The following is a 19,778-nucleotide window of genomic DNA, read 5'->3' on the forward strand; positions in this document are numbered from 1 at the left end:
AAGTATCCTCAGAACTGTAAGAGAAATGCGCTTGTTGACTATATTTTAGTACAACATGCTGACTTCATTAAAATTAGCTAACACAAAATCCTAATTCAGCATCATCTCTACATCTGAATACCAAATGGAAGGTTAAGTATTACGATTGCCGTTATAGGTTTTAAATAGTGACTAAGGGGGAAAGGGAAGGCAACAGAAGAACAGGAATGAGAGAGACAGAAAGAGAAGAAGACTGCTATTCATTTTTAGGTGATATGCAGGAAATATTGCCTGCTCCTGTTTCATTGGAGACTTTCGGTTGCGTTTTGCATGGGTGTATGTGTGTGTGTGTGTGTGTGTTTTAATATCATTTCTATTGCTAAAGAATGCTTTTACAGGTGGGTGGAAAGGGGTGAAGGGAGGACTTCTGAAGGAGGCTGAGTGGGAATTAGTGATAATTGGAGAATAAACAGCACAGCTTTGGAGAGACTGAAAAGTCACTCAAAAATCTGAGGAGTTTTTGAGTGAAAAATATGTACAGGTTTTCATTAGAAGTATGACTATGATAACTTCATTAAATTGTTTCTCATTAATTTTAAAACATCACTATACAATTATCCTTACATACGTGACTATGTCAATTTCATAGTAATTTATTTCGGTGTCTTTGAAGTGTGCCCCAGTGACGTCCTGAATCGTTTCAGATTGCAACAAGTCTTGATGACATATGTCACTTTATGGGTGGCACATTGTTTGGTGTTCAGCAGAAGATTTTGTTGAAGGAAAAAAGTCTGCGGGAAATAACTGTCGAATGGCTTAGATACCTGACAGAAAAAGGACTTCTACAGAAAGACGCTGTTGATAAGTCCAAAGAAGAGATCGAATACAGCTTTCATATTACAAAACTGGGACGAGCTTCTTTTAAGGGTAAGAGTTTACCTAAGTTTCTAAGGAAATGTGCTGGGGAAGAAATAGAAATTAAATCATTCTCTTTCTTTAAATTGGAACTGTAATTTCATATTAATAACATTAATCTTATAAGCTATTAGACTACTTTAGCTTTTAAAAGTTGAAAAATCAGGGCGCCTGGCTGGCTCAGTAGAGCATGCGACTCCACCTTGGGGTCGTGAGTTCAAGACCCACGTGTGTAGAGCTTTCTTTAAAAATAGTTTTTTTGTGTAAATAAATAAGTTGAAAATATGTTGGGGTTTTTTGGTTTTTTGTTTTCATTTTTTTTTTTCAGAGAGGGAGCAGGGAGGGGCAGAAAGGAGGGAGAGAGGGAATCCTAAGGAGACCACATCCACCAGGAGTCTGACTCATGGTTTGATCTTACAACCCTGAGATCATGACCTGAGCCGAAATCGAGAGTTGAACGTTTAACCAACCGAGCCACCCAGGCGCCCCGAAAAATGTTTTGGATTACATGTAATTTAAGATACTCTAGAAGTATTTGGGGAAATAGATGGTAATCCCCCTTCACACACCCCCTCCCCTAGCAATCACGCAAATCTTAATATCCTACCAAGAATAACAATTTGGCTTATGTCTTTTCAGACAGTTTCTGTACATTTCCTTTCAATGCATAATACATACTTGTATACAAGTTTGAGATTTTTTAGCTTTTGTTCTTAAATAAATAATCATTTGTATTGTTCCAGAATATGCTTTTTTTGCTTAATATCTTAAAAATTGTTCCACAGCAGTGAATGGTTTTTTCTTAATGGCTACATCATAATTTACTTAATGAAAAATAATACAGGTCTATTTTTAAAAAAAAATCCTTAGAACTCAGAATTATGTAAAGGAAAATCCCATTCTCCTATCCCATTTCCACTCTCCCAGGGGCAACCACTGTTAGCAATTTGATGTATATCCTTGCATATGTTATTATGTATATAGATAAATATGTGATGTATTTACATTTGTGTATATGTATATGTGTATAGATTTTATTATATATCATGTATATACATTTATATATGTTTTATACTTTATTTTTTCAGATGAAATCGTAGTTGTGGGTATTTTTTGGCTTGCTTTTCTTACTTGAAATATTAGGAGCATCTTAACATGTCGGTCCCTTTAAATCTACCTCATTTTTCTTTGACTACTGTAATCATCCGTAGTCTGGATACCATAATTTAGTTAACCATTCCCCTACTGATGGACATTTGCACAGACTTTTTGTTTTCTCAATTATAAACAAAGCTGCAATGGGCATCACTATTTATGTATTTTTGAGTATATGTGGAAATGTTTCTCTGGGTTAGATTTCCAGAAACAAAGTATTTGGGTCAAAAGGTGTGTACTTATGAAATATTGATATATACTATCAAAATGACCTCCAAAATAGTTATGCGAAATTACATAAGAAGAGATTTGGGGGGGGCGTGGGTGAGATAGATAAAGGGATTAGCAGCACAGTCATCATGATGAACACTCAGTGATGTACAGCATTGTGGGATCACTATACTGTCCACCTGAAACTAATACAACACTGTATGTTAACTATAACGGAGTTAAAAAAAACTTGAGAGCTTTTGAAGACTTTTTGCTATATATAGGTAACTTCTAAATAAGACGCTTTAAAAATCACGTTGTTTCCCTTTTGGTAATTATGAAAGAGGAAATATTTGATCTTTCTTTTAGGAACTATAGATTTGGCTTATTGTGACATTCTCTACAGAGATTTGAAGAAAGGTCTCGAAGGTCTTGTGCTTGAAAGCCTTCTTCACCTAATTTACCTAACAACTCCCTATGATATGGCTTCTCAGTGTGTCCCTGACTGGATGATATACTTCAGGCAGGTAAGATTATAAGGTTCTTCAATATAGGCTATTTTATTTATTAATGACGATGGAATTTTTGTCTAGTGATTATTCACTTTTTGTCTCTACTAAAGTGTATTTGAAATTGGGTCTTTCATGTTTCAGTTTTTTTAAATAGTATTATGACAATAGCATCTTCAGTTTATTTAACTTAAATACTACTTTTCTGTTAAATATAAACATGTTCATTATCAGGAAAAAAAAAAGAGGATCATCCCTGTTCCCATTCCGCAAAGATAGTTACTGTTACAGTTTGGTGACCACTCCACTTTATGTTGCCTACAGTGTGAAGAAAACCGTGAAAGCCGGGTTTTTTTGGAGACTTTAATTACATGAACGCTCTATGAGAGCCAAGCCTGATGACTAAGCCCAGTGATGTTAATACTGAGAAGGAATGTCAGTTTTATCACAATAGGAAGGTGCAGCTGGTCCTGCACATCATCTCAGTATTAAACATAACCACATAATCTGTGGAAACCCTAGTGGAAACCACAGTGCTTGTGACCATGCCTTTATGTATTCTGCTAAAATGTGTTATATTTTAATAATACATGTTTAAGCTTACAATTTGTATAAATAAATTGGTGGTGTTTTTCTCATATTCTTTAAAAGCATGAAAATGTGGTATCAGCAAATACTGGATTTGGTTCAAAAGGCAGATTTTTTTAAAGTTACAATTTGAGGGGTGGCTGGGTGGTCCAGTTAGTTAAGCATCCCACTTTTGATTTCAGCTCAGGAGGTGATCTCAGGGTTGTGAGATCGAGCCCTGTGTCAGGCTTTACGCTCAGCAGGGACTCTGCTTGAGATTCTTCTCTCCCTCCCTCTCTGCTCTCCCACACACACTTTCTTGCTCTCTCTCAAATAAATAAACATTTTTTTTTAAAGTTAAAATTTGAGGGGCGCCTGGGTGGCTCAGCGGGTTAAGCTGCTGCCTTCGGCTCAGGTCATGATCTCAGGGTCCTGGGATCGAGCCCCACATCCGGCTCTCTGCTCATTGGGGAGCCTGCTTCTTCCTCTCTCTCTGCCTGCCTCTCTGCCTACTTGTGATCTCTCTCTGTCAAATAAATAAATAAAATCTTTAAAAAAAAAAAATAAAGTTAAAATTTGATTTTTTTCTGTGTTTACTCTTTTTAAACGTAGTTTAGCCAGCTCAGTCCAGCAGAACAAAATGTAGCTGCTCTTCTTGGAGTCTCTGAAAACTTTATTGGGAAGAAAGCATCAGGTCAAGCTATAAAAAAGGTACCATAGTCTTTTTTTCTCTTCCTAAGTAAGTTGACTTAGCAAAATTAATGCTATTGTATTATCTCTTTTGTTGATTCGATCTTTTCATTTCATATTTTTTTCTTTAAGTTAATACGATTTCCATTTTGCTATTTAAAACGTGAGGACCAGAAATTTGGGCATTTTTTAAAAACAGTATTTTCGGATGGTGTGATGTGTTTTTTTGTATGTGTACCTTTGCATTTCTGAAACACTGTCAAGCACATATAAGCTTCCTATCGTAGGAGAAGGTAAACCTTCTTAATCTCTTTTTCTTGGGCTACTTATGGCTTACATTATAAAAATTGTAAAGTTTTTATAAAATGTTTTATAAAATGTATATAAATGTTTATATATATATATTTTATATATATATATAATGTTTATAAAATGTATATAATCCTGAAATAATTTCAGTTCAAGGGAGGAAAATGTATCTTCTAGAAACTCTTTTTAAAGTAATCTCCACACCCAGCATGGGGCTTGAACTTACAACAAGATCAAGAGTCGCATGCCCTTCCGACTGAGCCACCCAGACACCCCCCTAGAACATTTTTTTTTTTTTACATAATCTCTACACCTCATGTGGGGCTTGAACTCATGACCCCAAGATCAAGTGTCACATGTTCCTCTGACTGAGCCAGCCAGGTGCCCCCCCAACACCTAGAAACTCTGTTAGGCATTCTGCTTGATGTCAGAGATTCCAAGATAAAATAGGTTTGAGGTTTTCATTGTTGTCGTTTGTTGTTCTTTAAGAACTCCCAATCTAGTTAGTACTTGAACTACATAAAATTCTGTAGAAGGTTGAAGTTGATAAATTAATACTTTTTTGTGTAATATTCTTATGTTACAGTGTTTTGAAGTTTAGTCAACAAATATAAAGCAAATGTCTAATACACTAACTTCAAGAAGAATGGAAATAGGGGCCCCTGGATGGCTCATTTGGTTAAGTGTCTGCCTTCAGCTCAGGTCATGATCTCAAGGTCCTGAGACTGAGCCCCACGTTGGGCTTCTTGCTCAGCGGGGAGTCTGCTTCGCCATCCCCCTCCGCCCCCACCCCCACCCCCAGCTAGCTCGTGCTCTCTCTCAAGCAAATAAAATCTTTAAAAAAAAAGAATGGAAATAATTTTTTGGCAAACATCCCTTCAAATCCTAAAGTTAATTTCATTTTCTGCCTTATAATACACTTTTTTTCATTTTTAATTTTATCGGTAATCTAATCTTTATTGAAACCTAATTATCTTACCTGTCATTTCCCCTGTGTCTTTAATTACATAAATATTACTAATTTCATTTTGAAAAGTGAAAGATGGTATTTACTCACATTAGAATTGAATGTTTAGTTGTTGAGTGTTCATGTTATCACAATATTTTGATTGGGTCTTTTACCTCAGAAATGCCTATGCTGCTTAGACATTCAAAATGTTAAATAAAAATATTTCATAAAACAAACGTTTTATATACAACTTTAACATATAAAATAAAAAAATCAAAATAATTTGAGGGGCACCTGGGTGGCTCAGTGGGTTATAGCCTCTGCCTTCAGCTCAGGTCATAATCCCAGGGTCCTGGGATCGAGCCCCACATCAGGCTCTCTGCTCCACAGGGGAGCCTGCTTCCTCCTTCTCTCTGCCTGCCTCTCTGCCTACTTGTGATCTCTGTCTGTCAAATAAATAAATAAAATCTTAAAAAAAAAAAAGAAGAGTCCTCCTTTAAAAAAAAAATAATTTGAAACTCATTAACAAATAATAAACATTTACAAAATCTTTTTAGAATAATGCATCTTTTTAAACTTGGATCAGAATTTATTTATTTTATTAACATATAATGTATTATTTGCCCCAGGGGTACACGTCTGTGAATCGGCAGGCTTGCACAATTCACAGCACTCACCATAGCACATACCCTCCCCAGTGTCCATCCCATCCCGCCACCCCATCCCTCCCCCACCCCCAGCAACCCTCAGTTTGTTTCCTGAGATTAAGAGTCTCTTATGGTTTGTCTCCCTCCTGATCCCATCTGTTGCATTTTTTCCTTCCCTTCCCCGCATAACTCCTGCCCTGCCTCTCAAATTCCTCATATCAGAGAGATCATATGAGAATTTATTTTTGTTAATGAAATATAGTCAATAAATTTTCAGTTGATTTAATTTCTAGAGAACAAATTTACTTAAAATCAAATTTATTTCTCTACATTGAAAAAGACACTCCCGTTTTTCTTTAGATATTTCTTATGAAAGATCTTGAAATTGGTATAAAGCATCTTTTCCTACCTTGTAATTAAATTATATCATTTTTCTTGGCTTAGAAAATACATTCTAAGCAAAATCTACATTGACTCAAATGAAGGTGCACCAAAATTGGGAAATTGAAAAGCAATTTCTCCCTACTGGCAGTTCAACTATCGTGATTTTCAGCTTGATGCTTTTTAAAAGTATCAACGTGTAGAATCCGTAATTCAGTCTTCAATATGCCACTGTAAGTTCTCATCCCATTCTTTTACCACCATAGGGATACAATTTTATATTTTATACCCACTTTTTCTCCTTCCAGTTCATCCTGTCTTTCCTCTGGTTTTAAGCATCAGTTACGCAGTTTCTAAGTTAGCTTGATATTGGTTATGAGATACTTTACACAAGAACTGGTCACTAGATACTGCGGGCAGAAGCAGGTACACAGAAATTGTCAGCTCTAGGTAGGTTTTTCTCTCTCTGTTTTAATTTTAGAAACATTAATTTTTTATCATGACCATGTAGAAATCATAAAATCTAATATTTACTTAGTCTACAATATGGATAAGTTTATTAACATACCTATCCAAATAAATGCATTTGTTTAATTACATTCACAAATATATACAACCTATAAATACCACAGTAAATGTAAAGGTCTTCCCAACTCCTTCCTTTCCTATATTCTTTTCCTAGGGCTACCACAACAAATTAGCCCAAACCGAGTGTCTTAAAACAGCAGAAATTTATTCTTTTGCAGTTCAGGAGGCCAAAAGTCCGAAATCAAGATGGCTTCCTCTGGAGGCTCTAAGGAAGAAAACAACTTGCTTCTCTCCTAGCTTTTGGTGGTTGCTGGCAATCTTTGGTGTTCCTTGGTTTGTAAATGCATCCCTCCAGTGTCTCCATTGAACACTGCCATCTTCACATTGCTTCATATTTGTGTCACTCTGTGTCCTCTCCTCTTAGAAAGACACTGGCCACTGAATACAGAGCCCTAAGTGGGCAGTGTACATGTGGGGTGATTTCATCTCAAGATCTTTAATTAATTACATCTGCAAAGATCCTATTTCTAAAATAATGTCACATTCACAGGTACCACAGGTTAGGAGGTAAACATATCTTTTTGTGGGGGCAGACACGATTCAACCCACTACAGCTTCCCCTGTAGAAGGAAGTTTAAATTGGAAGTAATTTGGCATATTTTCTTTTTTTTAATACTTGGAAAAATGATCACCTGAATTAGTCTGAAGTACCTATGGTAGAAACTTAGTTTTATTTCTGTGAAATAGTTCGTTCTGGCTCTTCTGTAGATAACTTCATTCAGATTGCCTTTTGTCCAATTTCAATATAATGTACATTTTTAGCAGGTCCAGGACATAAATTTATTTGCTTGTCTTTCTAGAAGGTGGACAAGGACATTGTCAACAGACTATACCTGTCTTTTGTTCTTTATACCCTGCTCAAAGAGACCAACATCTGGAGTGTGTCTGAAAAATTTAATATGCCTCGAGGCTATATACAAAGTCTTCTCACCGGAGCTGCCTCATTCTCCTCTTGTGTGCTGCATTTCTGTGAGGTAATTCCACTGACGACATGACACATGCCTCATGCATCTTTCTGTTCTGACTGCTGCTAAGCTCATAAACCGGTTAGTCATTATTTCCTCACTGCGGACTTGTTCTATTAATACTACGCACCCAAACCGTACTTAAAATATACTTGTTTTTTTCTGCTTATGAAAGTCCTATATACTAACTTGTGGTAAAGATACAAAAATGGCAAAATCACCTAAAATATTTAGCGAACAAGTAGAAAGCACCTAGTTATGGGGCCCCTGGGTGTCTCAGTCAGTTAAGTGTCTGTCTGCCTTCACCTCAGGTCGTGATCCCAGAATCCTGGGATCGAGCCCCGCATCAGGCTCCCTGCTCAGTGGAGAGTCTGCTTCTCTCCCTGCCTCACTCGCAACCCACTTGTGCTCATCTTCTCTCTCTCAAATAAATAAATGAAATCTAAAAAAAAAAAAAAAAAAAAAAAAAAAACCTTAAAAAAAAAGAAAGAAAGCGAGCACCTGGTTACCCCTACTCATAGAACCACCACTAGTAGTGACAAGTCTTTGGAATCAACTCTTAAAACCGCAGTTCTCCATCGATACAGATTGTGGGGTATCTCTCCCCTGGTGCTAACCATGGGAAGTGTCCGATGAGTGCCTCGCCAGTACCCACCCAGCAGGCACCTTGTCACTCCTGGGACCATGCTCTCATGATCGCCGTAGTATTTTGCCGTTTTTGCTCCCAGTGCCTGGCAGCTGCTTCGGGTTTCTATGTCAAATGTACAGTTTAATTAACTCAAGAAGAAAACTTTATTTTGGCCATTTGCGTTTGGGATGCATTTGTTTAAGACTCTACTAAAACCAGCTTTCAGAGTTTCCTTAAATAGCATAGCAAAGCTTACCAGACTTTCTACTAGGATAATTTTGGGGATGAATTGATAATATAAGCCCTTTTTGGCTGCATTTAAATTTCTTCTAATTGGATGGTGTAATAATCCTTCCATATTTGTTTCTATACTCAATTTTTTAAAAACATTTTTCTCTCATGAATCTTATTTTTAAATTTGAAATCTTCATTTTCCCCATCTTAAATTTCCATATTCTATGTACGTATATGGCAGTTAATTCTGTCATATGTATTAGTGAGTAAATAATCCAGAATACTTGACTTTGGGCTGAATGATAATTATCTTAGCAAATTCGCATTTCTTTTTTTTTTTTTTTTTTGATTTTATTTATTTATTTGACAGAGAGAGATCACAAGTAGACAGAGAGGCAGGCAGAGAGAAGGAGGGAAGCAGGCTCATTGCCAAGCAGAGAGCCCGATGCGGGACTCGATCCCAGGACCCTGAGATCATGACCTGAGCCGAAGGCAGCGGCTTAACCCACTGAGCCACCCAGGCACCCCAAATTCGCATTTCTTAATATCTCCTACTTATGCTAAGTTTTAAATATTAGCTTACATTCCCTAATCATGTGCTAGCTAAGCAGTAGACAAAATTTATAGGTAGTGAGAAGCTAGCCTTTATTTTCTTAAGTTTTCTGTGTTTGTGTTTCTTCATATTTAAAGGTACTTCCCCTAAGATTCTATCCCTTTGTTTTACTTAGGATTATAAGGACTTCAGCCTTATAGAATTGTTCAAGTAAAAGAAACTATCAAATTTGAAAAACAACTATAACTTGATGGTTGATCCTAGACACAATCTGCCCGACAGCTCGTGCTCTCATGAGTGTATTTTCAGTATTTTAGAGTGTTTTTTCCTTTTTAGAAAGCTATGTAAGTGGTATGAAATAGTACATCAGTAGTATTAGTTAAAATGCCTTCAACTACGAGTAATGGGAAAACCCCACAGAGGTTTAAACAACAGCGAACCAGGATGGTCACATGTAACAGGACAGCTGGAGCCAAGGCAGTTCAGGGTTGGCGGACTGGTCGTCCTGGTCAAGGTCTTCTTCTCTTCACTCTGCCATCTCTAGTGCATTGGCTGCTCTCCTGGTGGTCACAGAGTAGCTGGCTAATGCCGCTTCATGTACCACGTGTGCTCACAGTGACACCCAGCCGTTAGAAAGTGACCTTTAAAAAACAACTACGACAGAAATTTTCAGACATAAAATAAGACAAAATAATATAGTAAATGCCCATTTACCACCCACCTTTAACCGTGATTGACCCACGTCTTCCAATATTTTTACTGTCTTAAATATTGCTTCCAGGATTTTTTTGTTTTGAATATTGCTACATCTTGCATTGGGATCCTTCCATACGTAATGTTTTGTCTTCAGGATGAACTCCCAGAGGTGGGGATTGTCTTCAGTTACTTGGGAAAGAAATTGCACGTTCACTTGCTGGCATTTTGATAAAAAATGAACAGAGCTCTTCTCAGTGGCTCGTTTTCCAACTTCCCGTCTTCTTCCTCATCCCAGAACCACTTAATCAAATCCCTCAGTCTCTGCCCATGTTTCCTTATGATAACTTTGTGTGGAATTGTTGTTTGTCTCTGGTTTTACCAAGTTTCAGAACTCACATGAGGGAACACCCTCTCTGGGCCCCTACTATGCCAACCAAGCTTAGAAATGACTTACCAGATCTAAATTCTATGTATTTCTTTGTATTTTGTAGGAACTTGAGGAGTTTTGGGTCTATAGAGCCCTTTTGGTAGAACTTACCAAGAAGTTGACTTACTGTGTCAAGGCAGAGCTGATCCCTCTCATGGAAGTGACTGGGGTTTTAGAGGTTAGTGGCTTCCCAGTTTCCCAACTGAGATGATTTCAACTAAAGAAAAGTCAGGTTTGACTATTTTGTGAAGTCTTATCACAAGGTAAATAACAACAATGGTCTTACTTCTCATTTATCATGAGAGGTTGGTTGTGTGTGTGTTTCTTTATTAAATTGTTGTCATGGCCTCCCAGAAATCCGCTGTCGATCTGGAAGATGTTCTGACGAGAAAAATCACATTTGTGGAAAAACACAACAGTAGGGATAAGAATGAGACTCCCCGAGTATATGGTCCTTAGTTTCTCTTCCTTCCTCCACTCCAGCGGAGAATTGCCTCCTGTCGGTGTAAACTCAGTGCTTGTCTCAGGAAGTGGTGGTTCGGGGGCAACAAGGCTTACTTCCATTTCCTAAGGGAGTGAGAACCAAGTCTCCTCAACTGGTTTCTCAACTTTTTGTTTTTAGCCAGCTGTTGATTTCAGCTTGTTCTGTTATTCAGTCCTTCCGTCAGAAGCGTTCTTCTGCCTGGGAACAGGCCGAACATGCACGCTCACGCACGCACCCCAGCAGTCCCCTGAGTAGTTGTGAAAACATTTTAAGGATATTGCACTAGAACATCTTGACTGGGCGTCTAAAATAATGCCCTTCACCTGAGCGCCTTGATGAATTCCTCATTCCTGATTGTAACGCGCATTGGCCGACTTACGCCGCACAGAAAGCTGTCTTGCAGTCAGATCGGGACTACCCAAATTCATATTTTAAAACTTCTCTGGATTCAGATGTGTTATCTCTTCATATTTATTATTACCTTAGTCTGTTTCTATCTCTTGCATGTGAAATTTTTCCTTCAATAAGACACTTGATTATTTTTTTCTAATCCCAAATTCTGACCCTGCTGATTTGTGTAATACATTTTAGGGTCGAGCAAAACAATTATACAACGCAGGCTATAAAAGTCTGACTCACTTAGCTAATGCAAATCCTGAAGTGCTCATAAGGACAGTTGATCATTTATCAAGACGCCAGGCCAAGCAAATCGTTTCATCAGCAAAGGTAAGCAAACAGGGGCCCCTGGGTGGCTCAGTGGGTTAAGCCACTGACTTCGGCTCAAGTCATGATCTCAGGGTCTTGGGATCGAGTCCCGCATTGGGCTCTCTGCTCAGCAGGGAGCCTGCTTCTCTCTCTCTCTCTCTCTCTCTCTCTCTCTCTCTCTCTCTCTCTGCCTGCCTCTCCATCTACTTGTGATCTCTCTCTGTCAAATAAATAAATAAAATCTTTAAAAAAAAAAAAAAGTAAGCAAACAGACCATTTTTTACCCTTCATGATATTTTGTAGTGTTACCTCCTTATACTTTGGACATAAAAGCAAAAACATTTAACTATAGACACAAAAGTATGTACTTACAATATGTGGATAAAATAGTGCATCTGTTATGCTACAAGGCTCGCTAAAACAGGAAAAGCACCTGTTAAAAATTAGGCAGTCTCAAAAGTCCCCTGAGGTACAGAGAATGCTGGAACGCCCAGAATTCTGCCTCCTCACACTTTCCACAGAAGGCTCCTCCTCAGCATCCCTGACATCTGGTCTTCCCACCTTTGTACACCTTCGTTGACAAGGAGCTTACGACCTCAAAAATTAGGTAGTTCTACCTCTGGACACTCTCTGTGTTCCAAAAAGCACCCCAGTAGTGAGGCTAACTGTTGGCCTTCTTACAATATCTACCATTATGTTGTAAGTTCTACCCTCTAGAATTAGTCTGTTTTCTTTGCTTCTATGGTTTTCTTCACATATTTGAAAACAGCTCTCTTTGTGTCCAAGCATTTCTCTTTTCTGTTTCTTCATCCATATTAAATGATGTAGTTTTAGGCAGTTACTGTCCTCCTAGTTGTCCTTTTCTAGACATGCGCCAGTTTGTCTTTTGGACCTGTCCCCGTCATAGTTGGGCTTTCTTACTTTTGGGGTATATCTGTTAGAGTCTAATTATTAGGAACAGAAAGCACACAGTAATTTGAAGAGGAAAGTTCAATATAAACAAGGTTTATATTGTAACAAGGTTATTAGTTGACTTCTAAGGGGTAGACACAACTTCAGCAACTGTGAGACGGAGTAAGGAGAAGAGCGTCTGCCCCGACCCACACCACCCGCTGCGGAGGGGATTCACTGGAGAGAGGGTGTGGCCACAGCTGCCTGGACGGGACGGCAGATACGGTGTCCAGGTACCAGAGTAGCACTGCAGGAGCCGTCAGGAAAGACACACCAAACCCGGGAAGAGAAGTCCCATCCTCCGGCAGTCCCTCCAGTGCCCTCTACTGACGAAGCTGAACGTTGTCCCAGCTGGCAAAGGGGTCTAGTGTCTTTCTCTACAAGACAGCGGGGGATGGATTTGGAGCTGAGAGACAGTAAAATTGATAACTAGTGCTCTCGCACAAGATAGTCAAGGTTCAACTTGCTTTAGTCATGGAATCAGCCATTTTTCCAAAGAGCTGTAGTTCTTTTTGGTGAAGAGTGGTATTTTAGAAACCCAAGTTTGAGCAGCTAAGTATGCTCATAACCAGAGAGAGATATCATTGTTTCTAGGTTCTTTTAGCAGAGAGAGCCCATATATGGAGAAATATATATTTTTCTCTACTTACACATAAATTGTTAAAGGCCATGAATTCGTTCAGTAACTCCAATTCTAATTTTTCCAGGTACATACGGCTGCTTAACAAAGTTTTACATCACAATTTAGCAGCTTAAAACAGCTATTTTATTGTGCTTATGTTTTTGTGGATTAGGAATTCTGGAAAGGTTTAGCTGCATGATTCTTACTTGGAGTTTCATGCAATTACAGTCAGATTTTGACTGGGGCTATAGTCATCTGAATTGGACTGAATTGGATATCCAAGATGGTTCACTCACATGGCTGGTGGTTGAAAATGGCTGTTATTTGGGGCTTTCAACTGGAGCAAGTACATATGGCCTTTCCATGGGGCGAGGGTTTCTTATGGCATGGCAGCTCAGTTTCAAGAGGAAATGTCCAGAGAGTGGGCATTTTGAGAGATCAAGGCAGAAAAGGCAAGAAATCTTCTGAACTAACCTCAGAAGTTAAGTAGTATCACTTCTGCTGGGTCCTGTTGGTTACTAGAAGACCATTAAGATCAGCCCAGATCCAAAAGAAGAGGAATTAGACCCCAGCTCCACATGAGGGCAGGACCAAATAATTTGTAGTCATCTGAATGTCTGCCCTCTGGTCACAGATTATTTACATTCCTCCCACATGCAAAATATACTCATCCTTAAAAGATTTATCCCTTTGTGGCATCAGACTCAGGCTCAAGGTCCAGTGTTTCTTCTAAATCAAGTCTAGGTGCAGGTGATGCTTCTTGAGCACAGTTTTACAGATATGTTCCTCTCTGAAGAGCTGTGAAGATGAACAATGGTGAACAGAGACAGGAGAACCACCGTGTACTGCCATTCCAAAGAGGGAACGTGTGCCACACATAGAAGCAGTTCTGGTATCCAGCCGGGCACGTGTGGCTAGTTACTTGGTTAGGACTTATTTCTCCCTGGGAATGATTCTTCCTGGCTTTGAATCGCTCATCGGATTCATTCCTTCTTTCCCATAAGGAATGGCCCATGTTTGCAGCTGGGTAGCTTTCTCAGTCTTTTCCCTGTCCATAGAAGTTCAAGGGCTCAAAGGTTCTTTTTATTTTGTACCATCTCTGCCACTTTTTATTCAATCTAGTATAATTTGTTTTAAAATATTGTATGTTTCTTATTTATCTATAGCTTAGGTTACTTTCTTTTTTTTTTTCCCCCGTATATAAGCTCTACGCTCAGTGTGGGCCTGAAGCTCATGACCCCAAGATCAGGAGTTGCAGGTTCTACCAGCTGAGCAGCCGGCCACCCTAGCTTGGGTTTCTTACAGCATGAGGCTGGGGTAAGAGCGGGAACATTCAGGAGCTCTTAGAATGGTCTCAGTCCAAGAAACTAATGCAGAAACTGCAGTTTCTTGTGACTACCCTTGAAAATCACGCAGCATCATTTCCACTACATTCCATTGGTTACAAGTGAATCCAGGTTCAAGAGAAGAATCAAATCCCACCTGCCAATGTAAACATCAAAGAATTTCCAGTCACCTTTAATCCACACTGATCCCACTACAGGACTCATTGTTGTTCTACTCTTTCTCTTATTTTTACTTCCTTTGTCCAACAGTGAGACACCCAGCTCCTGTCTTCATCAGCATACTTGTCTGTTTTGCTCAATCCTAGAATGCACTGAAAATAATTTCAGAATTGTTAAGCCATACTATTGCAAAAAAACTAATGAGTTCAATATTATATATGCTCTTTTTGTCTTTAGTCTGAGAATATATAACTGAAATAATGTATTCAAATGTCACTTTTTTAAAAAAATCTGCTTCACTGTGGTTATGTAATTCATTTGAAGAGCAGTTAGATTCTGTTTGTATCCCATTTTAGTTCCCCCCCATCCTTGTGAATTTTTAGTATGTAAAACATGAATGTATTTTCTGTATTTTTTTTAAAGATTTTATTTATTTATTTGACAGAGAGAGATCACAAGTAGATGGAGAGGCAGGCAGAGAGGGAGGGGGGGAAGCAGGATCTCTGCCGAGCAGAGAACCCGATGTGGGACTCGATCCCAGGACCCTGAGATCATGACCTGAGCCGAAGGCAGCGGCTTAACCCACTGAGCCACCCAGACGCCCTATTTTCTGTATTTTAAATTGAAGTAGTTTTACTAGGATATCTTTACTTTCTTTTATTTCTGGAAGTTTCTTTGGACTGTAGTTTTATTTTTGTAATTAATTGATTTATTTGAGAGAAAGAGAGCATGACACACTCACATACACGTGTGATTCGGGGGGTGCAGCGGGAGAGAATCTCAAGCAGACTCTCCACTGAGCATGGAAGGAACGCAACCCGGGGCTCGGTCCGTTGACCCGTGAGATCCCCATCGGAGCTGAAGCCAAGAGTCAGATGCTCTACTGACCAAGCCACCCAGGCGCCCCAGATTGTAGTTTTAAATATTAGTTCAGTATGATCCACTATTTCATTTTTCTTTCTTAGCAACGCTAGTTATATGTATGTTGAATCTTCTTTGCCCATCTTCCATTTCAATCTCTCTGACCCTTTTACCTTTTTTTTAAAGATTTATTTATTTATTTGAGAGAGTAGGGGTGGGGGTTACAGAGGGAGAGGGAGAGAGAAACTTTAAGCAGACTCTGTACTCAGCATAAAGCCCGATGCAGGGCTCTATCTCAGGATCCTGAGATTATGACCTGAACCAGATGCTTAACCAACTCTGCCATCTGGCGCTCCTTTACTTTTTTCTTTATCTCATTTTCATCATCTTGTTTTCTTGTCCCACCCGTTCCTGCTCTCATGACCCTAATTAAGTTTTATTATAATCTACTCTTCTTTGATCACTTTGTTGGTTTTTATTTCTAATATGATTTTGCCTGTTTCTTCCACTTCTTACCTGAGCTTACTCAACTTTGGTTTCATTTCTTCCTGTTCTGGGTCCATCTCTTTTCCTAGTTTGGGACTTACTCAGATGTGTTTCCCCCTGTATCTCCAAATAATATTTATTTTTTTAATAATACTTAATAATATTTTATATTTTATATTAAATAGTTTATTTAATAATATTTAATTCAGTTTGGAATGTTGCATTACAGTTCTTCTGCTTCATAGTTTGCTTTCAGGAGAATAAATTTTCATGAGCTGAAGAGCTTTGATTCTCATTTTCTGTTTTATTTTATACAGTAATTCAATATGATAAGAACTGCTTGTGCCCCTGCGTGTCTCAGAGTCAGCCGTCCAGGGTGGCTGATGAGAATTCTGGCTTAAAAGTCTCTTCTGTCCACGTAGCAAAGGATAGTTTAGTGAACGGCTTGGGGTGGGAGGGGAGTGCAAAGAAAAGTGTGTTCTTTGATTTTTTTGTATTTCCTTTTGTCCTACAGCATCCTAAATTTTACCCTCTTATTCCCCCCACCGCCACCCCGTGCAGCTTAAAGGGCTCCTCTCCTTTTTTACTCCTCTTCTCCCCCCGAGGGGTTGCCTTTCCGAGACTGCCTTCCAGAGTCGCGTGAGCTTTCAGTCCCTTCTTGTAGGAAGTGCTTCGGTCTATCAAGAGTCTTTTCTCAGTGTTTTTATACTTGGGTTAGCCTTTCTCTCTCTGGAGGTGATTATATTGAATCTAAAACCTTCTGTTTCCCTCTTCTCCTTCCCATGTATTTTTTTCTCAATCTCACCATCTCTGCAATCCCTTGGACTGGAAGCTTGAGAAAAGGTTCTGCTGCGATTTGGCAGCTATTTTTACCATAATACAAAGATGATGGTGTTCTCTGTACTCTGACAGTGCTGGCAAATGGGTTCTGCGCAGTGAACTTGCTCTTCTTCTTGGTCAGTGTAGTTTTAAAGGGCGCGTTGGGAGATTAGTTTCACATGGTCACCATTACATCGGCTACTGGAAAGCTTGCCTCGTGCCTTTTAATCTCTTCTATCTATAATTCTATGCAGTGCTATGCTTTATGTCAAATGAGTAGAGTGTGTTTTCCACTTTCATTTTGTGTCCTATGATTTTTTTTTCCTCCATGTGATTTTGCTGAACTTTTTGTTATAAAACTTCTGTAACAGAAGTAATGCAAATTCTGCACCCCAGGATACCCAACACCTAGCTGCAGCAAACACCAAAACTGTATGTCTGGTTTTTCGTTTTTTAAAGTTTATTTTTTTAGTGATCCCTACACCCACTGTGGGGATCGAACTCACAACCCCAAGACCGAGAGACTCTACCAACTGAGCTAGTCAGGTGCCCCTTTTTCCGGTTTTTAAAAGAAAGAGGGAAGATCATTACTCAGCAAATATTCATTGACATCTACTGTGTGCCACATTCAGAAATATTTTCTTGACTCATTATGTTTCTTTTGAAATTAGCCATGTTAATTTTAGGAGCTCGAACAAAATTTTTCTTTGAAACACTGATAGAGATTTTTAAAAGATAGCATACTAAACTTTGAGGAATAATAAAAAGCATATATAAAGGATAACATTTTCAAGAGCTAATTAAATTTTTGCAAAACTGCCTTAAATTTTACAGATTGAAAGTTAATTTTTAAGTAGCTGAGTCTTCAATAAAACAGATCTTTGAGAGTAATAAAGCTCCTTTATTTTTGGTATACCAAGTGCCCTGATCAGCTAAAATGCTTTAGCTAAATGCTTCAGTTTCATTTACTGTAATCACTTGTGCTTAAGTGGCTATTTTTCATTCTCATTATTGGTCTTAGTGTCTGGATTGCTGATGCGTAAGGGTTCAAGGATCTAATAGACAGTGGTAAAGAGGCAGTGGCTCTCTGACAATGCATATTCTGGCCTCATGTCTTGATGTTTTTATTGTAGATGCTGTTGCAAGAAAAAGCAGAGGCTTTACAAGAGGAAGTGGAAGAGTTATTGAGGCCGCCTTCTGATTTCCCCAGTGTTGAGGCCTCTTCCACTGAAAAGGCATGAAGCTGTCTGACAAGCATTTTCAAGCAGTAATGATTTATTGTGCATATTTTTATTGAAGATTCCTTATAATTTATCAATGAAAAAATACATTTTAATTATACATGAAGAACTGTGGATGATGTTTGAATATACTCCTCACCTTCCCATTAATAATCCATCTTCTTTGACACTTGTACATGATTTCCCTGCTCCGATGTCTAGTGTCCACCACCACAGTGAAATCCAACTGCTTCCACTTATCTCCAGCCTGCATTTGCAGCCAGACCTTGTGTTATTCTCTTACACATTTTTTCATCAAACTAGACGAAATTGAAATTGAAATCCCAGAAATCCCCCCAGAAGGGATTTCCAGACCCTTCATTTCCTAATTGTTTTTTTGTTTGGGGTTTTTTTTGCTAGCCCCAGTGCACGAAAAGTTATCTTTAAGATGTACTGTGTGGGTGCACACGGGTGGTCTAGCTGGTTGGTCATCCACCTCTTGGTTTTGGCTCAGGTCATAAGCCTAAGCCCCACGTCAGCCTCCATACTCAGCGTGGAATCTGCTTGAGATTCTCTCCTCTCCCTCTGCCCTTTCCCCTACTTGTACACACACACACTCTCTCAAGTAAATAAATAAAAAATCGTATTTAAAAAATGTACCGTGTGCTTCAGGTGTCAGCTACAAACTCTAAAGTACGGTCTCCTCTATGAAACTGTCCAAGTACGTGCTCCTCCCCACCCCATACGTGGGTTCTTCCCTCCTGTGAGTATTCTGGGCCCTTCATTACGCCCATGTCTTTACTCATACCACTAGTTTGAAATCCCCTGGAGGGCCAAGACCTTTTTTGTCATCTTTGGATGCCACGTGGCACTTAGCCCAGTCTATCACACAAAGTAGGGACCTGTGCAAAGAAGTACCCAAATTAGCAACTCGAAGATTCTCTTTAAACACAACTTAAATATTGCCTCTCCCCATCCCTTTTTAGATTATAGCTCAAATGTCGATTATAGGAAAAGTAATAACTAGCAATGTTTTCCAGGGCTGGACTGGCTTAAAGATTTACTCACCTGTCTGAGACACCCACTGGAAACATGGAAAGAGATCTACAGTCTCAGTTCTTCATGCCTTAACATTTTAGACGAGACTATCATAACCATCATTTCCCTGGTAATTTCTATGTGCCAGGTACTGTTATAAGTCTTTCATGTGTCTGATTTAATCCTTACGACAACATGTAAGGCCCATAATATTATTACTTCCATTTTATAGATGAGTAAACTAAAACACAGAGAAATTAAAATAACTTTCCCAAAGTCACGTACAAGTTAGTTGCACAGCAGGAATTCAGACCCAGGCTCTCCCAACTAAAGTGTGTGCACTTAACGTTCATCCAGTATTGTCTTAGTAGAACCCGCCCATTTTATCCTCTCCTACGTGTCCCTTCCTCCTGGCCTTGATCTTATCCCTAGCGCCACTTCTCATTCACTGACACTCAGCCCTTTGTACGAGCCAAAGTATGGCATCCAATGTCTCAGTAAGACCTTGGGTTTCCCTGCACATATCCACTTGTTACAGCTAAAAAAGTTGTGAAAGAGCCACTGGCTAGCCCACTGGCTGCTCGGTCCAGCCACTGAGGTGTGCTCACAGTGGCTCATAGTTCAGTCTTCGTTTTTTTTAAATCTAGAAACCCCAGTTTCATGAGTCCACCCGAGTAAGCAAGCT

At 39.0% G+C, this 19,778-nt stretch overlaps 1 protein-coding gene across 8 annotated transcripts in view; it reads left to right on the plus strand.

Annotated features, from left to right (window-relative positions):
* Nucleotides 1–18,704, plus strand: part of LOC111149354 (helicase, POLQ like) — a 45,999-nt gene extending 27,295 nt beyond the window's left edge. For 4 of the 8 annotated variants that reach the window (XM_022506351.1, XM_022506350.1, XM_022506355.1 and 1 more), the window contains 7 exons: nucleotides 684–906; nucleotides 2,629–2,786; nucleotides 3,948–4,046; nucleotides 7,700–7,873; nucleotides 10,467–10,580; nucleotides 11,478–11,612; nucleotides 17,969–18,704. In XM_022506351.1, coding sequence (XP_022362059.1) covers nucleotides 684–906; nucleotides 2,629–2,786; nucleotides 3,948–4,046; nucleotides 7,700–7,873; nucleotides 10,467–10,580; nucleotides 11,478–11,612; nucleotides 17,969–18,076 — 1,011 coding nt within the window. In that variant the 3' untranslated portion in view covers nucleotides 18,077–18,704. Of the gene's footprint in view, nucleotides 1–683; nucleotides 907–2,628; nucleotides 2,787–3,947; nucleotides 4,047–7,699; nucleotides 7,946–10,466; nucleotides 11,613–17,968 lie in introns of those variants that run through there. The other 4 variants (XR_002640760.1, XM_022506352.1, XM_022506353.1 and 1 more) reach the window with 4 other exon arrangements.
* The last annotated feature ends 1,074 nt before the right edge of the window (nucleotides 18,705–19,778 follow it).

The sequence above is a fragment of the Enhydra lutris genome, unplaced genomic scaffold (genome assembly GCF_002288905.1).
Source record: "Enhydra lutris kenyoni isolate GAN:26980312 unplaced genomic scaffold, ASM228890v2 scaffoldscaffold21, whole genome shotgun sequence".
In the NCBI taxonomy this organism is placed as follows: Eukaryota; Metazoa; Chordata; class Mammalia; order Carnivora; family Mustelidae; genus Enhydra; species Enhydra lutris.